The sequence below is a fragment of the Panicum virgatum genome, chromosome 2K, assembly GCF_016808335.1.
Source record: "Panicum virgatum strain AP13 chromosome 2K, P.virgatum_v5, whole genome shotgun sequence".
Lineage (NCBI taxonomy): Eukaryota > Viridiplantae > Streptophyta > Magnoliopsida > Poales > Poaceae > Panicum > Panicum virgatum.
The window spans coordinates 55,095,325-55,114,232 of NC_053137.1; the positions used below are offsets into that span (position 1 = coordinate 55,095,325).

At 50.7% G+C, this 18,908-nt stretch overlaps 2 protein-coding genes and 1 long non-coding RNA gene across 6 annotated transcripts; 1 reads left to right on the forward strand and 2 right to left on the reverse strand.

The window, feature by feature from the left end:
• Nucleotides 1–6,349: 6,349 nt before the first annotated feature.
• Nucleotides 6,350–8,859, reverse strand: LOC120686494. 4 transcript variants are annotated; one of them, XR_005680226.1, is made up of 5 exons: nt 8,339–8,663; nt 7,823–7,994; nt 6,924–7,170; nt 6,459–6,660; nt 6,350–6,383 (listed from the first exon to the last, which is right to left on the reverse strand). It is a non-coding gene; the product is annotated as an uncharacterized LOC120686494 (long non-coding RNA). The 4 variants fall into 4 exon arrangements; XR_005680219.1 differs by having other exon boundaries at nt 6,353–6,660; XR_005680217.1 differs by lacking the exons at nt 6,350–6,383; nt 6,459–6,660 and adding an exon at nt 8,745–8,859 and having other exon boundaries at nt 8,339–8,597.
• A 1,483-nt stretch (nt 8,860–10,342) lies between these two features.
• On the forward strand, nt 10,343–12,629 carry LOC120686508 (F-box/kelch-repeat protein At5g42360-like). The gene has a single exon (XM_039968729.1). It carries the CDS (start codon nt 10,663–10,665, stop codon nt 12,433–12,435), a length of 1,773 nt encoding a protein of 590 aa, XP_039824663.1. The 5' UTR covers nt 10,343–10,662; the 3' UTR covers nt 12,436–12,629.
• A 1,197-nt stretch (nt 12,630–13,826) lies between these two features.
• On the reverse strand, nt 13,827–17,244 carry LOC120686515 (pentatricopeptide repeat-containing protein At2g22410, mitochondrial-like). Its single transcript, XM_039968737.1, has 4 exons — nt 15,252–17,244; nt 15,075–15,177; nt 14,638–14,826; nt 13,827–14,553 (listed from the first exon to the last, which is right to left on the reverse strand). The coding sequence occupies exons 1-2, from the start codon at nt 17,178–17,180 to the stop codon at nt 15,148–15,150; spliced, it is 1,959 nt and encodes a 652-aa protein (XP_039824671.1). The 5' UTR covers nt 17,181–17,244; the 3' UTR covers nt 13,827–14,553; nt 14,638–14,826; nt 15,075–15,147.
• Nucleotides 17,245–18,908: the final 1,664 nt, after the last annotated feature.

Consider the following 18,908-nt stretch of genomic DNA (forward strand, 5'->3'; position numbering starts at 1 on the left):
GGATTGATGACCTTTTTGATGAACTAAAAAGAGCCAAGTACTTCTCCAAGATTGATCTGAAGTCAGGGTATTTTCAGCTCAAGATTAGAGAAAGCGACATCCCAAAGACAGCTTTTGTCACCCGTTACGAGCAGTTTGAGTTCACCATGATGTCTTTTGGACTCACCAATGCACCTGCTTATTTCATGAATCTCATGAACAAGGTGTTTATGGACGAGTTAGATAAGTTTGTTGTAGTCTTTATCCATGACATACTTATTTACTCCAAGAGTGTTCAGGAGCACGACCAACATCTGCGGGTAGTATTGGAAAAGCTGAGAGTACATAAGCTATATGCCAAATTCAGCAAGTGTGAATTCTGGATTAAGAAAGTAGCTTTCCTTGGTTATATTCTGACCGTAGAAGGAGTAGCAGTGGACCCTGAGAAGGTCGAAGTAGTCTCCAACTGGCAGCAACCGACCAATGTTAGTGAAATCAGAAGCTTTCTTGGATTAGCTGGGTATTATCGAAGATTCATTGAAGGATTCTCCAAGGTAGCCTGGCCCATGACAGAGCTATTTAAGAAGGAAAAGAAGTTTGTTTGGACGGAGTCCTGCGAGAGGAGTTTCCAGGAATTGAAGAGAAGGTTGACAACCGCCCCAGTACTAACCCTACCAGATATTCATAGGGATTTTGTCATTTATTGTGACGCAACCCGATAAGGATTGGGTTGCGTACTCATGCAAGACGGGAGGGTAGTAGCTTATGCTTCCCGACAGCTCAGGCTTCATGAGCAGAATTACCCAACTCATGATCTGGAGTTTGCAGCCGTTGTGCATGCCCTCAAAATTTGGAGACATTATCTAATTGGGAATAAGTGTGAGATTTACACCGACCATAAGAGTTTGAAGTATATTTTCACCCTGCTAGATTTGAACTTAAGGCAAAGAAGGTGGTTAGAACTGATTAAAAATTATAATGTAGAAATTCATTACCACCCTGGCAAAGCTAATGTGGTAGCTGATGGCTTAAGCCGGAAATCTTATGGACCCAAGTATGCCCATCTGCAGGAAGAAATGGCAGGATTGAATGTGCACATTGTCCCTCGAGGTTCCATTCGCAAGATGAGCATTCAACCCACTCTGGAGGATAAAATCAGAAAAGCCCAGAGTTCGGATAAGGACTTGATAAAAATCCGAATGCAGACTGGAGAAAATAAGGCACCGGATTTTAGAGTGGACAATGAGGGAACTTTATGGTATAAAAATATGATTTGTGTGCCCCAGGAAGGAGACTTCCGGCAAATAATCATGGATGAAGCCCATAACTCGGCTTACTCCATCCACCCAGGATCCACCAAGATGTATATGGACTTAAAACAAAAATATTGGTGGAAGGGAATGAAGGCGGATATTGCACGGTTTGTCGCCCATTGTGATACTTGTCAAAGGATCAAGGCCGAACATCAGAAGCCAGCAGGATTGTTGCAACCCCTACCTATCCCGGTTTGGAAATGGGATGAGATAGGAATGGACTTTGTAGTGGGTTTGCCCAGAACACAGAAAGGACATGACTCCATATGGGTAATAATGGACCGACTCACTAAAGCGGCTCATTTCATACCCGTGCGGACGAGTTACGGTGGAGAAAAGCTAGCCAAGCTTTATGTGGAAAATATATTAAAGTTGCATGGTGTGCCTAGTAGAATTGTTTCAGATAGAGGGACCCAATTCACCTCTAGGTTTTGGAAAAGCTTGCATAAAGCCATGGGCACCAAATTGGATTTCAGCTGCGCTTATCACCCACAAACGGATGGCCAAACATAAAGGGTAAATCAGATTATGGAGGATATGTTGAGAGCATGTGTCCTTACCTGTGGCAAGGATTGGGAGCAGAGTTTGCTCTATGCGAAATTTTCATACAACAACGGTTATCAAGCAAGCTTGGGCATATCACCATTCAAAGCTCTTTATGGAAGAAAATGCAGAACTTCTCTGATGTGGTCAGAAGTTGGAGAACGTACATTAGTAGGACCCGCACTCATAAAGGAAGGGGAAGAAAGAGTGACCGAGATTAGAGAAAAGCTGAAGGCCGCCCAGTCTCGACAGCAGAACTACGCAGACAAGAAGAGATGAGAAATAAGTTTCAACCCAGGAGAGTTTGTCTACCTTACGGTTTCACCTATTCGGGGAACTCGAAGGTTTCAAGTACAAGGAAAGTTGGCCCCTCGGTACATTGAACCGTACCAAGTTCTGAAGAAAGTCGGGGCCGTAGCATACCGACTAGAGCTACCAGAAGGAATGTCAGATATACACCCGGTGTTCCATGTATCCCAGCTAAGGAGATGTTTGAGGGTACCTGAGAAAGAGCATGTGCCAGAAGAAGAAATAGATCTACAACCAGACCTTCGGTATCAGGAAGTACCTGTTAAGATTTTGGACACTGTCACTAGGAGGACAAGAAACTCTGAAGTACGGATTTGCAGAGTTCAGTGGAGCAGACACGGAGTAGAAGAAGCTACATGGGAGCGCGAAGATGCTCTGAAGAAGGAGTTTCCCCACCTCTTTAGGAGCCAGCCGAATCTCGAGGACGAGATTCATTTTAAGTAGGGTAGGTTTGTGACATCCCGAAAAATCTACCAAAATAAAACACGCGCTAAAAATAATCTTTAAAACTTTTTCGTCATTGAGCTCGATCATCCCTAAAACACTAATTCCTTCCTAGAAATTTTCGCCATCCCGACACCCGATTTCAATCGTCGTCCCATCTTTTCTTTTCCTCATCCCGCACAACGCGCTGCGTGTCGCCCGACCTTCGCGCTTGCCCGACCGGCCCCGCAGTCGCCACCGAGAAGTCCGCCGCGCCCCTCTCTCTCTTTTCTCCCCTTCTCCTTTTCCTTTTTCTTTTCTTCTTTTCTTTTCTCCTTCTTTCTCCTCTCTCCTTCCTTCTCCTCTGCTCCTTGCCCACGCACGCCCGACCCCAGCTCCCTGTCCACACCGCGCGCGCCTCGCCCCCACGTGAACCACACGCCGCACCGCCCGTCGTCAAGCACCACGCCGCTCGTGCCTGCCCGAGCTGTCCCATTGCCTGTGCTCTCCACGCCGCCCGCCGTCGAGCACAGCGTCGCCGCGCCGCCCGCCGAGCCGCACTGCTCGCACAGGGCCCCGCCTCGCCGCTCGAGCCCGCACAGCTCGACGCCGAGCTCCGCAGCCGGCCCCTCCACGTGCCCTCTGCCCGAGCCATCGCGTCACCGCCGCGAATCGCGCCGCCGACGCTCGCAAGCGGCTGAACGCCATTAATGGCGCCCCGCGAAGCTCGCCGGTCGACACCAACGCGCTCCGACCTCCCCACCGCCTTACTTCACCTATAAGTAGGCCCTCCGGGTCGCTCTCAAGCTTCACAAGCCGCCCGGCCACCGCACGCCCTCTCCCCTTCGCCACAGCGCCGCCGCCACGCACGCCAAAGCCGGCTGCCGCCTGCCATAGTCGCTGCCTCTCCGCCTCCTCGCTGCCTCTCCGCCCGAGGTGAGAGCGGGGATGGGAACCCCTCGACCCCCTCGTGCTCTTTCCCCTAGCCCCGGCCGCCACCGCACCTCGCTGTGCTGCCGCCATGGCCGCCGCCTGGGCGTCACGGCCATGGCCGTCGCGCCCTCCCTGCGGGCCCCCTCTTCGGAAATTGAGGAGGGGAATCGATTCCCCGGGCGCCCCTCCTCATTTCCCCCTCCTTCCTGGCCGCCGCCAGCCCCCAGGGCCGCCGACCTCAAGGCCGCCAGTGCCCCTGCCCCTCCTCTGTTCCTGGCAACATGAGGAAGAAGATGAGTGGCAATTTTGCCCAAAACCCCCTCCCCTCTCTTCTATTTGTTTAAGAGCCCTCCCACTCTTTAGCCTTTTGCAAAATAAACCCTCCCTTTTATTATATTCCAAAACAAACCCTTCCACCATATAAACTTAATTCTAAACCCCAAACCCGAAGGACAGTACTTTGATCAGGACTTCCCAGAAGGCTTTGAGAACGACAAGTTCAATCTCATCCTTTGATGCATATTTTGTCCCAGATTTATAAACACAACCTATTGGCCTGTTTTACAAAACTGTATATGTTTTGACTGCTGAAAACATGGTTGGATAGCCACCTCTTGATTTGCTATAACCATTCCTTGACCACCTAGATTAATGTCTGAATGTGATTTGTTTGGACGTTAATCGCTGCTAGAACTTTTAGGACCTTAAACACGATACAACTTGTTTTATAAAAAGAAAATGTGTATGTGTGTGTGGGAAGGGAAAATATGGAATTTTCGAAAGTTGAGTTTAGACGGGATGGATGTCACTTCTGTGTGAATTGCCAAATGGTGTGCTTGTACCTGTGTGGTTGAGCAAGGAAGGGAGATATCCATCTCGTCATAATTAAGGACCGAGTTGGTGTGTCATCTTGCCTAACTCCACCATCGTGCAAACCACTCGACCGTTGTATGGGCAACGGCTTAGCATAAACCCCACTAGTTAGTCTGATAGCCATCAGGAGAGCTGAGAGCAGCGGGTGACCAAGGAGAAGGGATAAGCTCTGTGTGACTGATGCCCCGGTTAAACCTCGGTGATAGGTCGATGACCCATTGGTGGATCCCGTGGTGGCTAGTCAGGTCTAGCTAAGGTGGGTAATGGCTTTATTGGGATCTGCGCCGATACTAAGGTGATCGTGCTAGTCACCTCTGTAGAGTATAAAATCTATTCGAATAGCTGTGCCCACGGTACTGGGCGAGTTACGGTTTGGTCACACAACTAGTGTTTCTTTTAGGAATGGATGGGTTGGCGTGAGTTATTTTGGAAAAGTGTCCGGCAGCTGTGCCATGTGCTACGGCAGATGAGGAGTCCGGTAGCAACTTAAAAATGGGATCCTGTGTGGATCAACCCTACGTGTTACTCAGCGTGAGATAATTTCTTTTGAAAACCCCTTTCTTGCAAATAAACCCCTGCATAAAAATTCATTTTCCGCAAATTAAACCCTTGCCTTATCATTGATTTACCCTGTGCATTATATTCTATTTATACCCCCTCCGTGGGTGTGGTTGGACTTGATGAGTACGTTTGTACTCACCCCATTCTTAATTTTTACCTATTCTTAATTTTTACAGAGGAAGATTCAGACTTCGTTCCCGAAGACGTTGAGTAGGGGTTCCGTCCTGCACCCAACCTTGCCTGTGGATAGGGTCACCCGCAGGAAGCTCCGTATGGCGCAAGACTCTGATGACCTCTTCGTAGTTAATGTCGTTGTATGGGTTTTAGTTATCCTCGCGATAGTGACGCTTCACTGCCCATTACCGCGTAGAGTTGTACGGTGATGTACCATTTGATGTAATAAATGTGTTATCAGCCTTCTAGGACTGATATTGTATCATATTTAAGTCTTCTCTTATGAGGGGACGCTTCAGTTGCCGCGGTGACCATGGTTGGGGAGGGGGGAAAAAGAGTAGTAGGCGGGTATGGCTGGCGGGTACGCGAGCGTCCGGTGTGAAAAAAATTAGCTTTTTGATAGAAATGCTCTCTAACTCACGGTTTCTACGGGTCTCCACCCCTTTCCACCTCCTCTCCACCTGACAAGTGAGTTCAGCGTGAGAGTACGGCGGGCCCAATCTGAATGAGAAAAATTTTCAGTTATTTTCAATCTTTATAGTATAGTATAGATAGATTATTAGTCTCCGAAGACTTGAACCATACCAAGAAAAGGCTTGAAACAGAGTACCGAACGGTCAAACTCTGCTACCGAACACCGCTGACTTGCGCAAGCCCCTGATCGTCCTTTGCCAACTAGTGGATTGCGCGCGCGTTGCGCGCGCGTAGTTTTTTGGCATTTTTTTGGGTTTAATTATGTAATTATAATGATTGATGTTTCAAATGCATGATGCGATTTTTCTTGTATCACGTGTTGTTTTCTTGCCTTGTTTCATTCATTGGCATTCGAAGGAAGATTTGTTTGTAGTAGAAGTATCATGCTTTCCTAACAGCCATAAATGAAGAGAAATTCGGAATAGTTTATAGTTGGCACCCTAGAATATAAATTCAGGAGTTGATATGTTGGTTCGCTGATAGCCGAGAACTGGTACATAAGGTTCATCAGCTCATTTACTGTAAATGACATAAATCACACAGGTAATACAACAAGAAGATACATTAGGAACCAAGGTTGCATATAGTACAAGGTCTAGGAAGTTAAAGGTGCAAATAAATAGAAGTCATGGCAGCTGGTAACCATGTTTAGCATCAGCATGGCATACTAAAGGAAATGCTGGTTACGTGGTAAGCTAAGTTGCTCAATATGCGGTCCAAGAGGGCATTTTAAAATTGACGAAATCTGATTCCACATATGATTGCTCGTCATCCTGTTTCATCCTGCATAAAAATGATGTTCTAAATATAAGATGTTAGTTTAGGTAGCATAAAGAAGATCAATTTTTGTGTTCTTTTCTGGTGTTAGAGAGGTACCATTGGAGCAAGCTATTCTGCAATCTACAAAGGATCCTTGGTTTAATAGTTTGCAAAGAATCTTCGAAGGAACAGACATAGAATCACCAGGTAGCGTCCAGCCAGGAACACAACAGCTTCAATTGTTTGGATTACTGTTAGTACGACAGGGGGAATCAATTGAAGCATCAAGGTCTGGACGCTCTTTCCTTCAAACTTGTTTCTGTTTTGGGTAGACAAAGGATAAAGACGACTGCCCACAAAAGTGTTCATGATGTGACACAGTCTTAGTTCATAATAAAAGGTCAACCACATTTAATCGCATACAGGGTGGTAGAAAGATGTAACTTTAAGTATGCGATAAGAGCACGCATCCATTGTGGTATATGGGGTATTTCCATACCACAACAGTTGAAGATGAAGTGAAGCAACCTTTTCCAGATAAAAAATGTTGCTGTGGCCACTACAAAAGCTTGGAAGACATACCATTTCTCCACGGGTATATAACTGAACGGGATCTGAACTGACAAAGCGAGGAAAGTGTCCACCAATGGGATTGTCATCTCAAGGGAAGGGAGCTGAAACATGACTGGAGCAGTAAAGCCAGCTGTTTCTTCAACTTGTTCAGTAGTTCCAAGAGGCAACTGGGAGTTGTCTTCTGCAGTTATGGTTAGGGATAGCTCAGTAGCTCGGTTTCTTCCAATTCTGTTGATGAGCTGTGGGATGGGCAGACCTAAAAAACAGCAAAAACAAATAATATGGTCATTTCAGAAGCAAGTAGTATGAGCAGTGAAAGGCAAACGCTAGGCTGCACAGGTAGTGTCTGAGTAGTGTGTTAGAGAAATGTAGTGTTCAGTTTGTTTTAAAATCATTTGCTTAGCAGGGTAAGCTGTGGTGGTAAGCAGTTGAATATGAAGGTCTTTTGTCAAGAAATATTAGGTGGTAGTAGATTTCTAAAAAAAAATCATTGTATCCTAATCAAATATACATGCAGCAAGAACCAATATGTATCTGTAGCGTGGTGTGGAACTAAATAGTTCTGAATAAGACGGAACAAATAAGGTTTAGGCAGCATTCAACATTTTCTAGTATACCATCTAAGTACAACTTTGCGTAACTAATAGAGATGCCACTTACAGAGTAACTTTGGACAGTGCAGTTTTTAAGTCAAAGGAAAGGCTTTACTGTGCAGGTAGCTAATGATTTATATGCATGTGGATGACAGGTTTCTTGTACCCCCAAAGTTGTCAGATTTAGATAAATTTTAGGATGATTTGCTGACAGGGTAGGCACATATATTTCATCCTCTGGACACTGAATAATTGGTGTAAATGGCACATAAAAAAGCATGTAACAGGTATCTGTTTGTTTCTTAGTGGACAAACCTGGCTGTTGGCCTGCTGTGATAGTACCTACAGATGTAGCTTGGTGAGGTAAAGGTCCGCTAATCATCGGAGCACACGACGAAGTCTGATCACAAAGATTATATCCAGTTTCTTTGTTCACCTTGCATACACCACCTTCTTTGTTGTTGTGAAGTTGAGCGGGGGTTTTGGCCTGATTGAGGAAAGTAATTAGTGTTGGGAATTGGATTTCTGTGAAGGAAAAAATACACAGTTTATTTATTGAAGTTTATGCAGGTCCCTTTCGTCAGATTTTGAAGGGGCTCAACCATTAACAGATCATGACCTGCAATACTACTTTAAATCCACCACATGTTAATATGAAAGGCTAAGTTATGAGCAAAGTATCGTATGGATAAGCTGCAGAATCCTATATTCAATTAAAATAACAGACCCAATTTTAGAATAAACCCACCAAAGGAAAAGGCATAATAAACTATTAATGCAATCACATGGCATTGTCTACATAATGCGAATCAAATTAGTAGAAAAATTTACCTTCTCTGCAGCCGATTGAAGCTCCTGGATTTCATTTTCATGTGCTTGTGCTTTCTGGTTTCTTCGGAAAGATCGAAGAGATGGTAGACTTTGGGAAATGAAAGAAGCATAACATACCTTTGCATAAGCTGGGAAATGAAATTTAGCATTCTTCTTTTAATGGCAGTAATAACAGATCGAGGTCGGGGATGCCAAAAACTTCTATATTTATGCAGTCAGCCACATAAGTGGGGGAAACAACAAATTTGCGGCAGAGGATCTGTAAAATCCCTTTCAGTGCTTAAAAAGAAATTTTGCTGGAATACCATTGGATTTCCTAGAGAGTGGGGTACCTCGGATTCCATTGCAGAAAGAGGGAAGAAATGGGAATAGCGGTAAGTGGTGAGAGGAGGAGGTTTGTACGAACCTACGAGGGGAGACAAGGGCGCTGAGGCTGCCGGACGGCCCTGGCAGGCCAGCGACGGCGGCGAGGACGGGGTGCCAGCGCTGGCTTGCGAAAGGAGCTCGCCCAGGCTGTACACGCGCTCCTGCACGACCGGGAAGAAGAAGAAGGAGAAACGATCCGTCAGTTGTCGATCGATGCTGCACTAGATTTGGGCAGCTTTGCCATGAATGTGAGGTAGCAATGGCATGAACTGATGAACACGAGGTGGTTACCTCTCTGACGACGGTGGCCACGGTGGCCATGAGCGAGATCATCTCCTGGAGGAAGTCGTGGAATCCCTGGAAGTACAGAAATCACATGGCTAGATAAATCCACCGCGTCGCCCCACCCGCACCCCACGCCGCGCCGCCCCTCCTGCGCCACCGCTGCGTGGGTGCTCCAGGCCGGCGAGCTCGAGGCCCCGAGCTGCCCCACGCCGGTCCGTCCCGCCGTCGAGGCCGCGCGGAGGGAGGAGGCCGCTCGCACGCGTGGGCCCGCACAGAGGGAGGAGGCCGCTCGCACGCCTGGGCCCGCGCGGATCCGGCCGGAGGGGTGCCGCCGCGCCATGGCCATCGGCCTGGGCTGGATCTCGCCGGGGGCAGGGCTCCTGCTCCACTGCGCCGCCACGAGGCCTACCGCCGGCCCGTGACCGAGCGAGGGAGGGGGAGAAGGGGCGCCGGCGATGGGAGGGGTGGAGGAGCGGCGGCGAGGGAGCGGCGGCAGAGGTAGGGTCGCGCCCCGCAGAAGTCGCTGTGCGGTGTGCACGCAGCAGGGCTGCAGGGCGCGCCGAGAAGGTGCGGGTATCCGGGCGGCGGAGCAGAGGCCACAACCGCGCAGGAGGAGGTGGGCGTGTGGACTGCGCGGCGGCAGGCGACGAGGCGAGGTGCAGCAGGGCGCGCCGAGCAGCTGCGGGTCCAGGTCGTCGACTGGGCCGGGGCTGGAGCACGGAACTAGGCATCCGGGCGACGAAGCAGAGGCCGCAACCGTGCAGGAGGAGGTGGGCGCACGGACTGCGCGACGGCAGGCGGCGAGGCGAGGCGAAGCCGCCGCTGTGAGCCGCGAGGACCGCAAGACGAGCTCAGAGAAGAGGGCGGAGTTTGAGACATCAGAGGAACTATCGGGAAGGAGATGGAGGAAGACGGAAGACGGAAGACGAGCAGGCATCGAGACCATCGGGGCGAGATCGCATGGCCAAAAAAATTTGAGCTGACGTGGCCACGGCGAGAGGCTACGGAGTGCAGCACCAATCATATATAGAAATTCACGAATCACGACTGTACGAGGAAACCACACGTTCACCCAACGGCCGATGCTCAAAGTGGCAAAGCCGTCAGCCTCAGTCACAACCCACATGCGCACGGACACGGCCCCCCTCCGCCGCTCTCGGAATCGGGTACGGGATCCAGCGCCCGCGCATCCGCAGCAGGCCCGGACATCGGCATCCTCCAGCCCTCCAGCTCCCCGCGCGCGCCCCGCCCGGCCCATCGGCGCCCGGCGCGCTACCGCCACGGAAGCCCCGTGAATCGCTCGGACGGCAGCGCGGTCCATCGGCCCGCTCCGACGCCAACGACTTCCCCCCTCCGGCCGGTGGTGGTGGTGTCCTCTGTCTCCGCTTCGATCCATACCGCTCGCTCCACCCGCCACACCCAGTCACCCACCGCTCGTCGCGACGTCGGCGCCGCGTCCACTTTCCCCAACTCCCACTCCACCCACCACCGCCCTTGCCCAAATAATCCGCTCCGCCGCGATGCTCTCCATCTCCTGCCTCGCCAAGCTCCTCGCCGTCCTGCTCCGGGGCATCCTCCTCCACCTCCACGCCCCGCCGGCCATCCCCTCCTCCGCGCGCCACTTCTTCTCCACCTAGCGCCCCCGGCTGGCCGCGCCGCACTCGCTTCCTCCGATGCGGGGGGCTCTCCAGAGATCTGGCAGCAACAGCCTGGCCTCCCTGCTCCGCGCCGACCCCGCCGCGGACGATGCGGTGGTCGCCGACCCCCGGAAGCGTGGCGAGCGCGATGGCCGCCGCCGCGGGAGCGGGAGCACCAGGGGGAGGAGGAGGAGAAGGAGCTGCCTCAGGCTGCCCCTCGGCGCAGCCGGCGCGTGCCGCGTCTGCGACTGCGACGAGATGGACTCCGCTGCGCCCGCGGCGGCCCCGCGCCGGCGCGGCCCCGCGGGAAACGATGCCGAAGGCGAGGAAGACGAGGACCGCGCGCTGCAGTGCTTCTCGTGGAAGAAGGGCGCCGCCGCCGCTGCCAGTGCCGTGCCGTACCCGCACCGGCCGTCGGGAGCTGGCGCCGATGCGGCGGCTCTGGTCGTGAAGGAGGCGGCGTTCCTGGCGGTGCTCCCGGACGACGTGATGGAGATGGTGCTGGGCCGGCTGCCGCTGGTCTCGCTCCTGGCCGCGCGGTGCGTGTGCAGGCGCTGGAGGGACCTCACCGTCGCCCCGCAGTTCCTGCGGATGCGCCGCGAGGAGCAGGGGGGCCCGGACCCTCGCCGGGCGCCGTGGCTGTTCCTATTCGGGGTCGACGGCGACGTCGGGTGGGGCGCCGCGCCTGCCCCGGCCGTGCACGCGCTCGACGTGGCCGCGCACCGGTGGCGCCGCGTCGGGGCGGGCGGGCTCAAGGGGAGGTTTCTGTTCTCCGTCGCCGGCGTCGGGGACGACCTCTACGTCGTCGGCGGCCGGTCCGGTGGCTCGGACGCCGGAGGCAAGGTGAAGACCCACAAGGGGGTCCTGGTGTTCAGCCCTCTCACCGGCTCGTGGCGGAAGGCGGCGCCCATGCGGACCGCGCGGTCGCGGCCGGTGCTGGGGGTGTTCGAGATGTCCGCCACCTGCAGCATTCTCCACGCTCGCGCCGAGAACCATGCCCGGTGGGGCAGGTCCAAGTTTGGAGGCGCATCCGCCGTGTACGAGGACCCGCACCGGCTCTCCCTGAGGCGCCTCCGGCTCAAGGACATGCTGAACGAGGACGCCGACTCCACGGAGCTCGCTTGGTCTCGCGACGCATCCGCCGGACCGGAGGGCGACGCAGGCCAGCCGAGGTTCGCCATCGTCGCCGTCGGCGGGCGCGGGCACTGGGACGAGCCGCTGGTGTCCGGGGAGATATACGATCCCCTGATCGACAAGTGGGTCGAGATCGCCGGGTTCCCCGCCGACGTCGGGCTGGCGTGCTCCGGCGCCGTCTGCGGCCGGATGTTCTACGTGTACTGCGAGTCCGACACGCTCGTCGGCTACCATCTGGACATGGGCTCCTGGGTCGTCGTCCAGACGTCCCGCCCGCTGCCGCGGCTCCGCGACTACGCCCCGACGCTAGCGTGCTGCGCGTCGCGGCTCTTCATGCTCTGCGTGTCGTGGTGCGACGACCGCCGCGGGCCGGTGGACCGGCGGGAGAAAGTGGTGCGGAAGCTGTTCGAGCTCGACCTGGCCTCGCTGCAGTGGGCCGAGGCGGCGGCACACCCGGACGCGCCCATGGACCCCAATGCGGCGTACGCCGTCGGCCGGGACAGGATCTACGCCGTGGAGATGTTCAGGATCTTCGGCAAGGTCCTGGATTTCGTGACGGCCTGCCGGGTTTCGGACACGGAGCAGAAGTGGAGCCGGATCGGCCGGGAAAACGCGGCGACGGAGGCCGACGCCATGTCCTGCAGGCTGAAATCCATGGCCGTGCTGCACCTGTAATTGCACTGCTTACGTCTGATTGTTCTTTGTAACATAGTCTGTTTGCACAGATTTGCATGTCTTACAGAACCATGTTGCATTGCTTGTAGACGTCATAGTGGCAATTCATACTCATGTTTTCCCAACTTAATTTATACAGTAGATGACAAGATTTTTTTTAAGGATATTGAACAGATTCATATTCGGAACATCTATACTGTTGTGCCAACTACTCCAATTACTGCTACAAACATTCTTGGGGCCTGTTTGGTTCCAGGACTTTTTTCAAAAGTCCCTATCACATCAAAATGAATCTTACTATTTTATATTATTAAATAAAATTTGTTTATAAATGTTTTTTGACAGCTGAGTGCTTTTTCGCGAGACGAATCTAATGAGCCTAATTAATTCATAATTTGCTACAGTGATGCTACAGTAACCATTCGCTAATCATAGATTAAGATACCTCATTAGATTCGTCTCGCAGTTTAGCCCCAGGGTTCTGCAGTTAGTTTTATAATTAATATTTATTTAATACTTCTAAATACTAAAAAGTCTCTGAGACTTTTTTGAAGTCCCTATTTCTAAACACCCCCTTGATATTATTGGGCACACGTTGATGAGCCGTAGTTCTTGTTGCTTTGCGTTTTTCTTTAAGAAAGAAACTAACCCACTTGGATGCACTTGCACACTCTTTAATTTGTGATGTTATCAAATCCCTTTCGGGGATTAGCGACCTCATCTCCGTGATTATATATCATTAATTTCGTTCGGTTGGTACTGACCCAGCGAGGCCATGGTTTAATTTAAGGCGTGGGGCACAGACATTGTGTCTTAGTTATCCTGATCTTGCGCTTGCAAGCTGTATAGGCCATAGATTTAGTAGTTGGCTTCTGCATATTTTTTTTTTCGAGACGAGGCCCTGCCCCATTTCCATTATAGAGAACGGAAATGCAGAGTATCACAGTTAAAGCAGCAGACACGGCCCACACGGGAGAGGAGGGGGGGGGGCACAAGAGCACGCCTCGTTCAGACACTCTAGGAGGCTTCTGCATAATTTAAGTGTGCTATGGGATATCAAATGACATATTGGGTCGGATTAAATTATCCAGGACTTGCTCTTGGGCAAGGCGTCCTGACATGCCTAGGAATTTTTCCATGTTCGATACAGATGCTCAAGCTTCAAGATTAATTCGAAATTATATTGCTTTGTCTTGCATATTCTAGCTTGTTTAGTTTTTGTGAGCAATTGAGCTCATGATCGGATTAGATATGCATGCAGGATTAGAATCTAGAAAAGGAGGCACATCTTCACTCCTGCAAATAAGCTACCGTAGATCTTTCTAGTAGTGTATCCTCCCTGCCATATAGTTGACAAAAAAAAAGATAAAACAACACATCCATCATTCTGGTAGGTTTGATCTTATTTTTTATTAAAACAGAATGCAAGTCATCATAAGCAAAGCTCCCGGTGCATGCTTTATCCAACATCAGAACCTTTAAAAAACAAAGCAGCTCCATGATTTCTATAAAGAAAAAGAAGAGCAGCAACCTCCCAAAGCATCACTATATTCCCATTAGCCAGAACCAAATCATCTAGCCATCGACTTGCAACAGCACCACACATTTCTGAACGTGTACCAACATTAAGCTACCGATTCAGATCGGCTAAGTGATGTGGCCATGTGCTGTGGGCATCCTGGAGTGCGTCTCGAACCCTCGATGGCCAACGGCGCTTTGCGTTGTGCTGTGCAAAAAGCAACTCGCAGCTTTTCGGCGCTTAACTGCCAAAGCACAACGCGTGATGATGGTTGATGGCCCATGGGCGCTCTCTGGTAGGAGTACACTGCTGCCTTCAATCAACTGGCAAGCGGCAAACTGCAGGCCCCCACTTACTTAACTGAGGTATGCAGCTCGGTGCACCATTAAGAGAAGCATGTGGCAGGCATCACGAAATGGCTAATGTGGGCACTGGATCCCACCTTGCAACCGTTCATTCAACGAACCGATCGTGTTCTCCTCAGAACAAACTTTGCACGGTTCGTTGCAGTATAAAGGTGTGAAATTGTGAAGGTTGTTGGCTTGTTGCTCCGCTCACCCCCAATGAGTCTCAAGGTTTGGTACCGTGGTACAATCAACCTGGTCCAAGGATAAAGGAACAAGAAAAACTGCATATCAGTAGATAGTTCAGTCACTAGAAAAGCTAATAGGTTTGAATCTTACCTTGTTGCCAACTCAAAGTGCTGCCCCGTGAACGTTTTGCTGAATTCTTGTTGCAGAGATTTAGTCTCTCGTGATATTGTTGAAACATCAGTGTCACAGGAGATGGCGACCACTGAATTTGTGGGCATAAGACGGCCAGTCGACCTATCTGTAGAGTTGGTTGAGTGGCTTTCCAGCCAACCATGACATCTGCAGAAAACCACAAATCCAACCAATTAACAAGCTAAATGAAGGGTTGCATTACATGGTCAATACGGAAAACAGAAAATGACAACTTATTTCTGAATCCAACAAAAGCACAAAGGATAAGTTGTCCTATTCAGTATTTTCTATATAGGGGTACTTTGTAACTTAAACTGACCAGCTGCACTTATTTTATTCGTGGGTCTGATGAGCCTGGACAACTTTAAGAAATGGGCTTAGTCAGAATTACCTACCTTCAGGCATCAACAAACGTCTGCTTGGCAATGAACATTATCGTGTAAAGCAATGCACCAGCCACATTCATCTTCATTTTGTGCTTTTGTATGGTGCCTGACTCTGTAGCATAGTAGCACAACATTATGAGCTTACAACTGATACTGGAAAGAATTCCAAATAGTGCTTCACCCTACCACATATAGCTCGTCCGGCTGCACAGGCAATAAATGTAGAGAAATCAAATGACATGACAGATGATCAACTGCTGCATATATCTCACTTGAGCTTTCATGTCTAATGTCTTCCACTCCAAATTCATGGATGCAGTTGTCCACTTCAATTGAGCTAATACCCATATCCTTTCTGGTTCCCCACTCTTTCATTAGCTTCCTAAGTCTTTTCATGTCTTCCCAACGGTGAGTTTTGTATAGCAAGTTTGAAATTAGAACAAGCAGACCTCCATTTATGCCCTCCAACTCAAGTAATTGCTTGATCACCTGCCTTCCAATCTCGACACTCCCATGAATTCTGCAGGCCCCCAGCAATGCGCCCCAGACCACAACATCAGGCTTCATTGGCATTTCTTTTATTAGACAAACAGCCTTTTCAAGATAGCCACGACGGCCAAGAAGATCAACCATGCAAGCATAATGTTCAACTTCATGCTTAACACTGTAAACATTTCTCATGGCTTCAAAGTAATTCTGCCCAGCTTCTAGTAGACCCCCATGACTGCATGCAGAAAGAAGGGCCACGAAGGTGATCTCATCAGGCGAGGAGTCTCTTACCATTGATCTGAAGAACAAGATGCTGTCCAGTGCACGGCCATGCATTGCCAGCCCCCCAATAATTACATTCCAAGAAACAACGTTTTTATGACACATTTCACTGAACAGGCTGATTGCTGTGTCTACCTGACCACATTTTGCATACATGTCCACAAGTGAATTAACTAGAGAGACGTCAGGATTATGGATTTTGTCTCTAATGTAAAGGTGTGCCATCTTCCCAAAAGTCAAGTCACCAGTTTGTCCGCAAGCAGAGAGGACAGCCACCAAGGTAACCTCATCTGGAGCAAGACCCTGGGACTGCATACTGTTATAAAGATCCAATGCTTCACGGCATTGGCCACATTGAACATAGCAAGAGATCATGGCATTCCACGAGACTATGTTCCTCTCTGGCATCTGGTCAAACCAGTTCCTTGCAGCATCAACTGAACCATGCTTTGCCCAAGCGCAAAGCATGGATGTCCATGAAACGACATTCTTTAGGGGCATCATTTCAAAGCATCTGAGAGCCATCAACAGATCACCACACTTGCCGTACATGTCCACCAAAGCATTTCCAAGAATCAGATCAACCCGAGATCCACTAACCAACATATGACAATGCACGAGCCAGCCAGATTCAAGGTTTCCCTCTTGCGAGCAGACGAGAAGCAGGTTGACCAACGTGAACTCATCTTCCACAAAGCCTTGACGCCTCATCTCCCCGAATAAGACGCGCGCCTCCCTAGTGTCCCCTTCCTGGGCGTATCCACCGATCATCGAGTTCCATGACACAACGTTCCTCTCCACCATCTCATCAAAGAACCGCCTAGAGTCCGCCAGCGACCCAGCTGACCCTAACGAATGCAGAAGCGCGTTCCCCACAAACACCTGCCCCGCAAGGCCGAGCTTCACAGCCACGGCATGGGCAGCCCGCGCGTGGCCCCACGCCCGCTCTCTGGTGCACGCCTTGAGCACGAACGGCAGGGTGAACTCGTTGGGCAGTATCCGTCGCGCGAGCATGCCGCGGTGGAGGCGCAGCGCTTCCTGCGGGCAGCTGCCGTCGCAGCAGGCCCTGATGACGGTGTTGTACATGAACCTGTCCGGGTCGGGGATTCCGTCGAACAGGCGGCGCGCGTGGCGGAGCGCGCCATGCCCCGCGGCGGCGGGGAGCGCGCCGCAGTAGGAGGCGAGGAGCTGAGACGCGACGGCGGCGGCCGAGAGCGAGCCGTGGACGAGGAGGAGAGCGTGGATCTGGTTGAGGCGCTGGATGGAGCGGCACTGGTGCAGCAGCAGCCTCAGCAGGGAGGAGGTGGTGTGGCGGGAGGCGACCGCGGCCGCGGGCGTAAGCATCGAAGGCGAAGCTCACGCCGTCACGCGGGTCGGAAGGCGCAGGGCAGATTTGCTTGTGCGGTGAAAAGCCAGGCAGCCCGCCATCTGAGGTAAAGCCCAGCCCATGGGCCACACATGACTCTTGTTGGACCGACCCTAAGTCTAGCGGCTAAAATTTTATACCCGTACCCACCGGGTACGGGTCGGGTTTCGGATAACCATTGGGTCTACTAATGATAGCATAAATAACATGTCATTTGGTCCTATAAAGACTAGCATATTTTGAATTTATCGCCCATACAAGTGATTGCAAAGCATTAGTTAAATAGAGAACTAATAAACGGTTCATCATGCACCATTTTTTTTCTTATATTTTTTTTTCCGATCAAGGGTTCACCCAGCTTTTATAGAAAGCATATGAGTTGTTACAAACCAGTTATGATCGGGGATACCGGTTTTACAAGAAAACTGCAACATCGGGGATACCGGTTTTACAAGGAAACTGCAACAGGCGATTAGAAACAAGCCATCCCCCCACCCCCGGGCTAGCCTCCACAAGTACCTAACCGTCCGAACTAAATGTAAAAGATAGAAAGGCCATCAAAGCTAGAAGAAGTCTTGATCCGGCGGACGATCTTTGATCTTTTCCAAGAAGCCCTCCACCCACGTCCTGACTTGGAGTTCTCATGTCTCCAATTCAACTCGGGCATCTCCCCGCAGCAATACCTTCCATCTCTGCAAAAAGAAGTTGATGCGAAAAAAATATCAGTTGGTGATCTAATAAACACCTCCTCAATTGCCATCTTGTTTCTTGCATTCCACAGCGCCCACGCGACTGTGGCCAATACTGTAATTTTAAGGTCATGTTGTCTACATCTTGCAGGAACCCAATGTTCCAGGAAGTCCTGCAAAGAATTAGGAGCCCTGTCCCATCCCAGAGCTTCTTTTATGCATATCCAGGCAAACTTAGCAAGTGGGCAGATGAAGAAAATGTGATCTACCGTCTCCGACACATTGCAGACAACACATTTCTCATTTCCTTTCCACTTTTTCCTCTTCAGCGCCATCCCTGTCTGCAGACGCCCTTGACACGCTAGGCAAAGAAAGACTTTGATCTTGAGGGGAAGTTTGCACTTCCATAACCGCTGCATCTGTTTATTGACCACCCCCGGTGCGAGAGCACCCTATACATTGATCTAGTTGTGTAGAGTCCAGATTTCTCCAGCGCCCAGCGCACAGTGTCCTGATTATCTGACAGTGCAGTTCCCCCGAGGAGGTCTAACATTTCATCCCATTGGGCGATCTCATTCTGATCTAGGGATCTGCAGAAGTCCAATTTCCATTCTCCTGAATCGAAACATTCATCGACAGTGGTTTTCTTGTTGGCACAGTAGCCATATAGTTTAGGGAAGAGGAGCCGCAGCGGAACCTCTCCCACCCAGGTGTCCTCCCAGAAGAGGATATCTTTACCATTGCCTAACTTGAAAGTCGCCCCCCATTTGAATTTGTCCCTTATTTTTAGCAAACCTTTCCAAAATTGAGATTGAAACCCTTGTCTATTTTTTGCTAGGGCGAAAGTGCACCTGCGTAGGTATTTGGCTTTGAGGAGCTGGCAGCATGGGTCATTTGCTTCTCTATTGTACAGACGTCAAACCCACTTCAGAAGTAAGGCAATATTCAGAAGCCTAGTGTTTAAAATCCCAAGCCCCCCAAAGTCTTTGGGCAGGCATGCATGCTCTCATTTGACCA

Coding starts and splice junctions, on each gene's coding strand:
- LOC120686508 (XM_039968729.1), top strand. CDS start 10,663: ATGCGGGGGGCTCTCCAGAGATCTGGCAGCAACAGCCTGGCCTCCCTG.
- LOC120686515 (XM_039968737.1), bottom strand. CDS start 17,180: ATGCTTACGCCCGCGGCCGCGGTCGCCTCCCGCCACACCACCTCCTCC. Junction 15,178..15,251: donor AGCCGGACGAGCTATATGTG/GTAGGGTGAAGC, acceptor ACTATGCTACAG/AGTCAGGCACCATACAAAAG.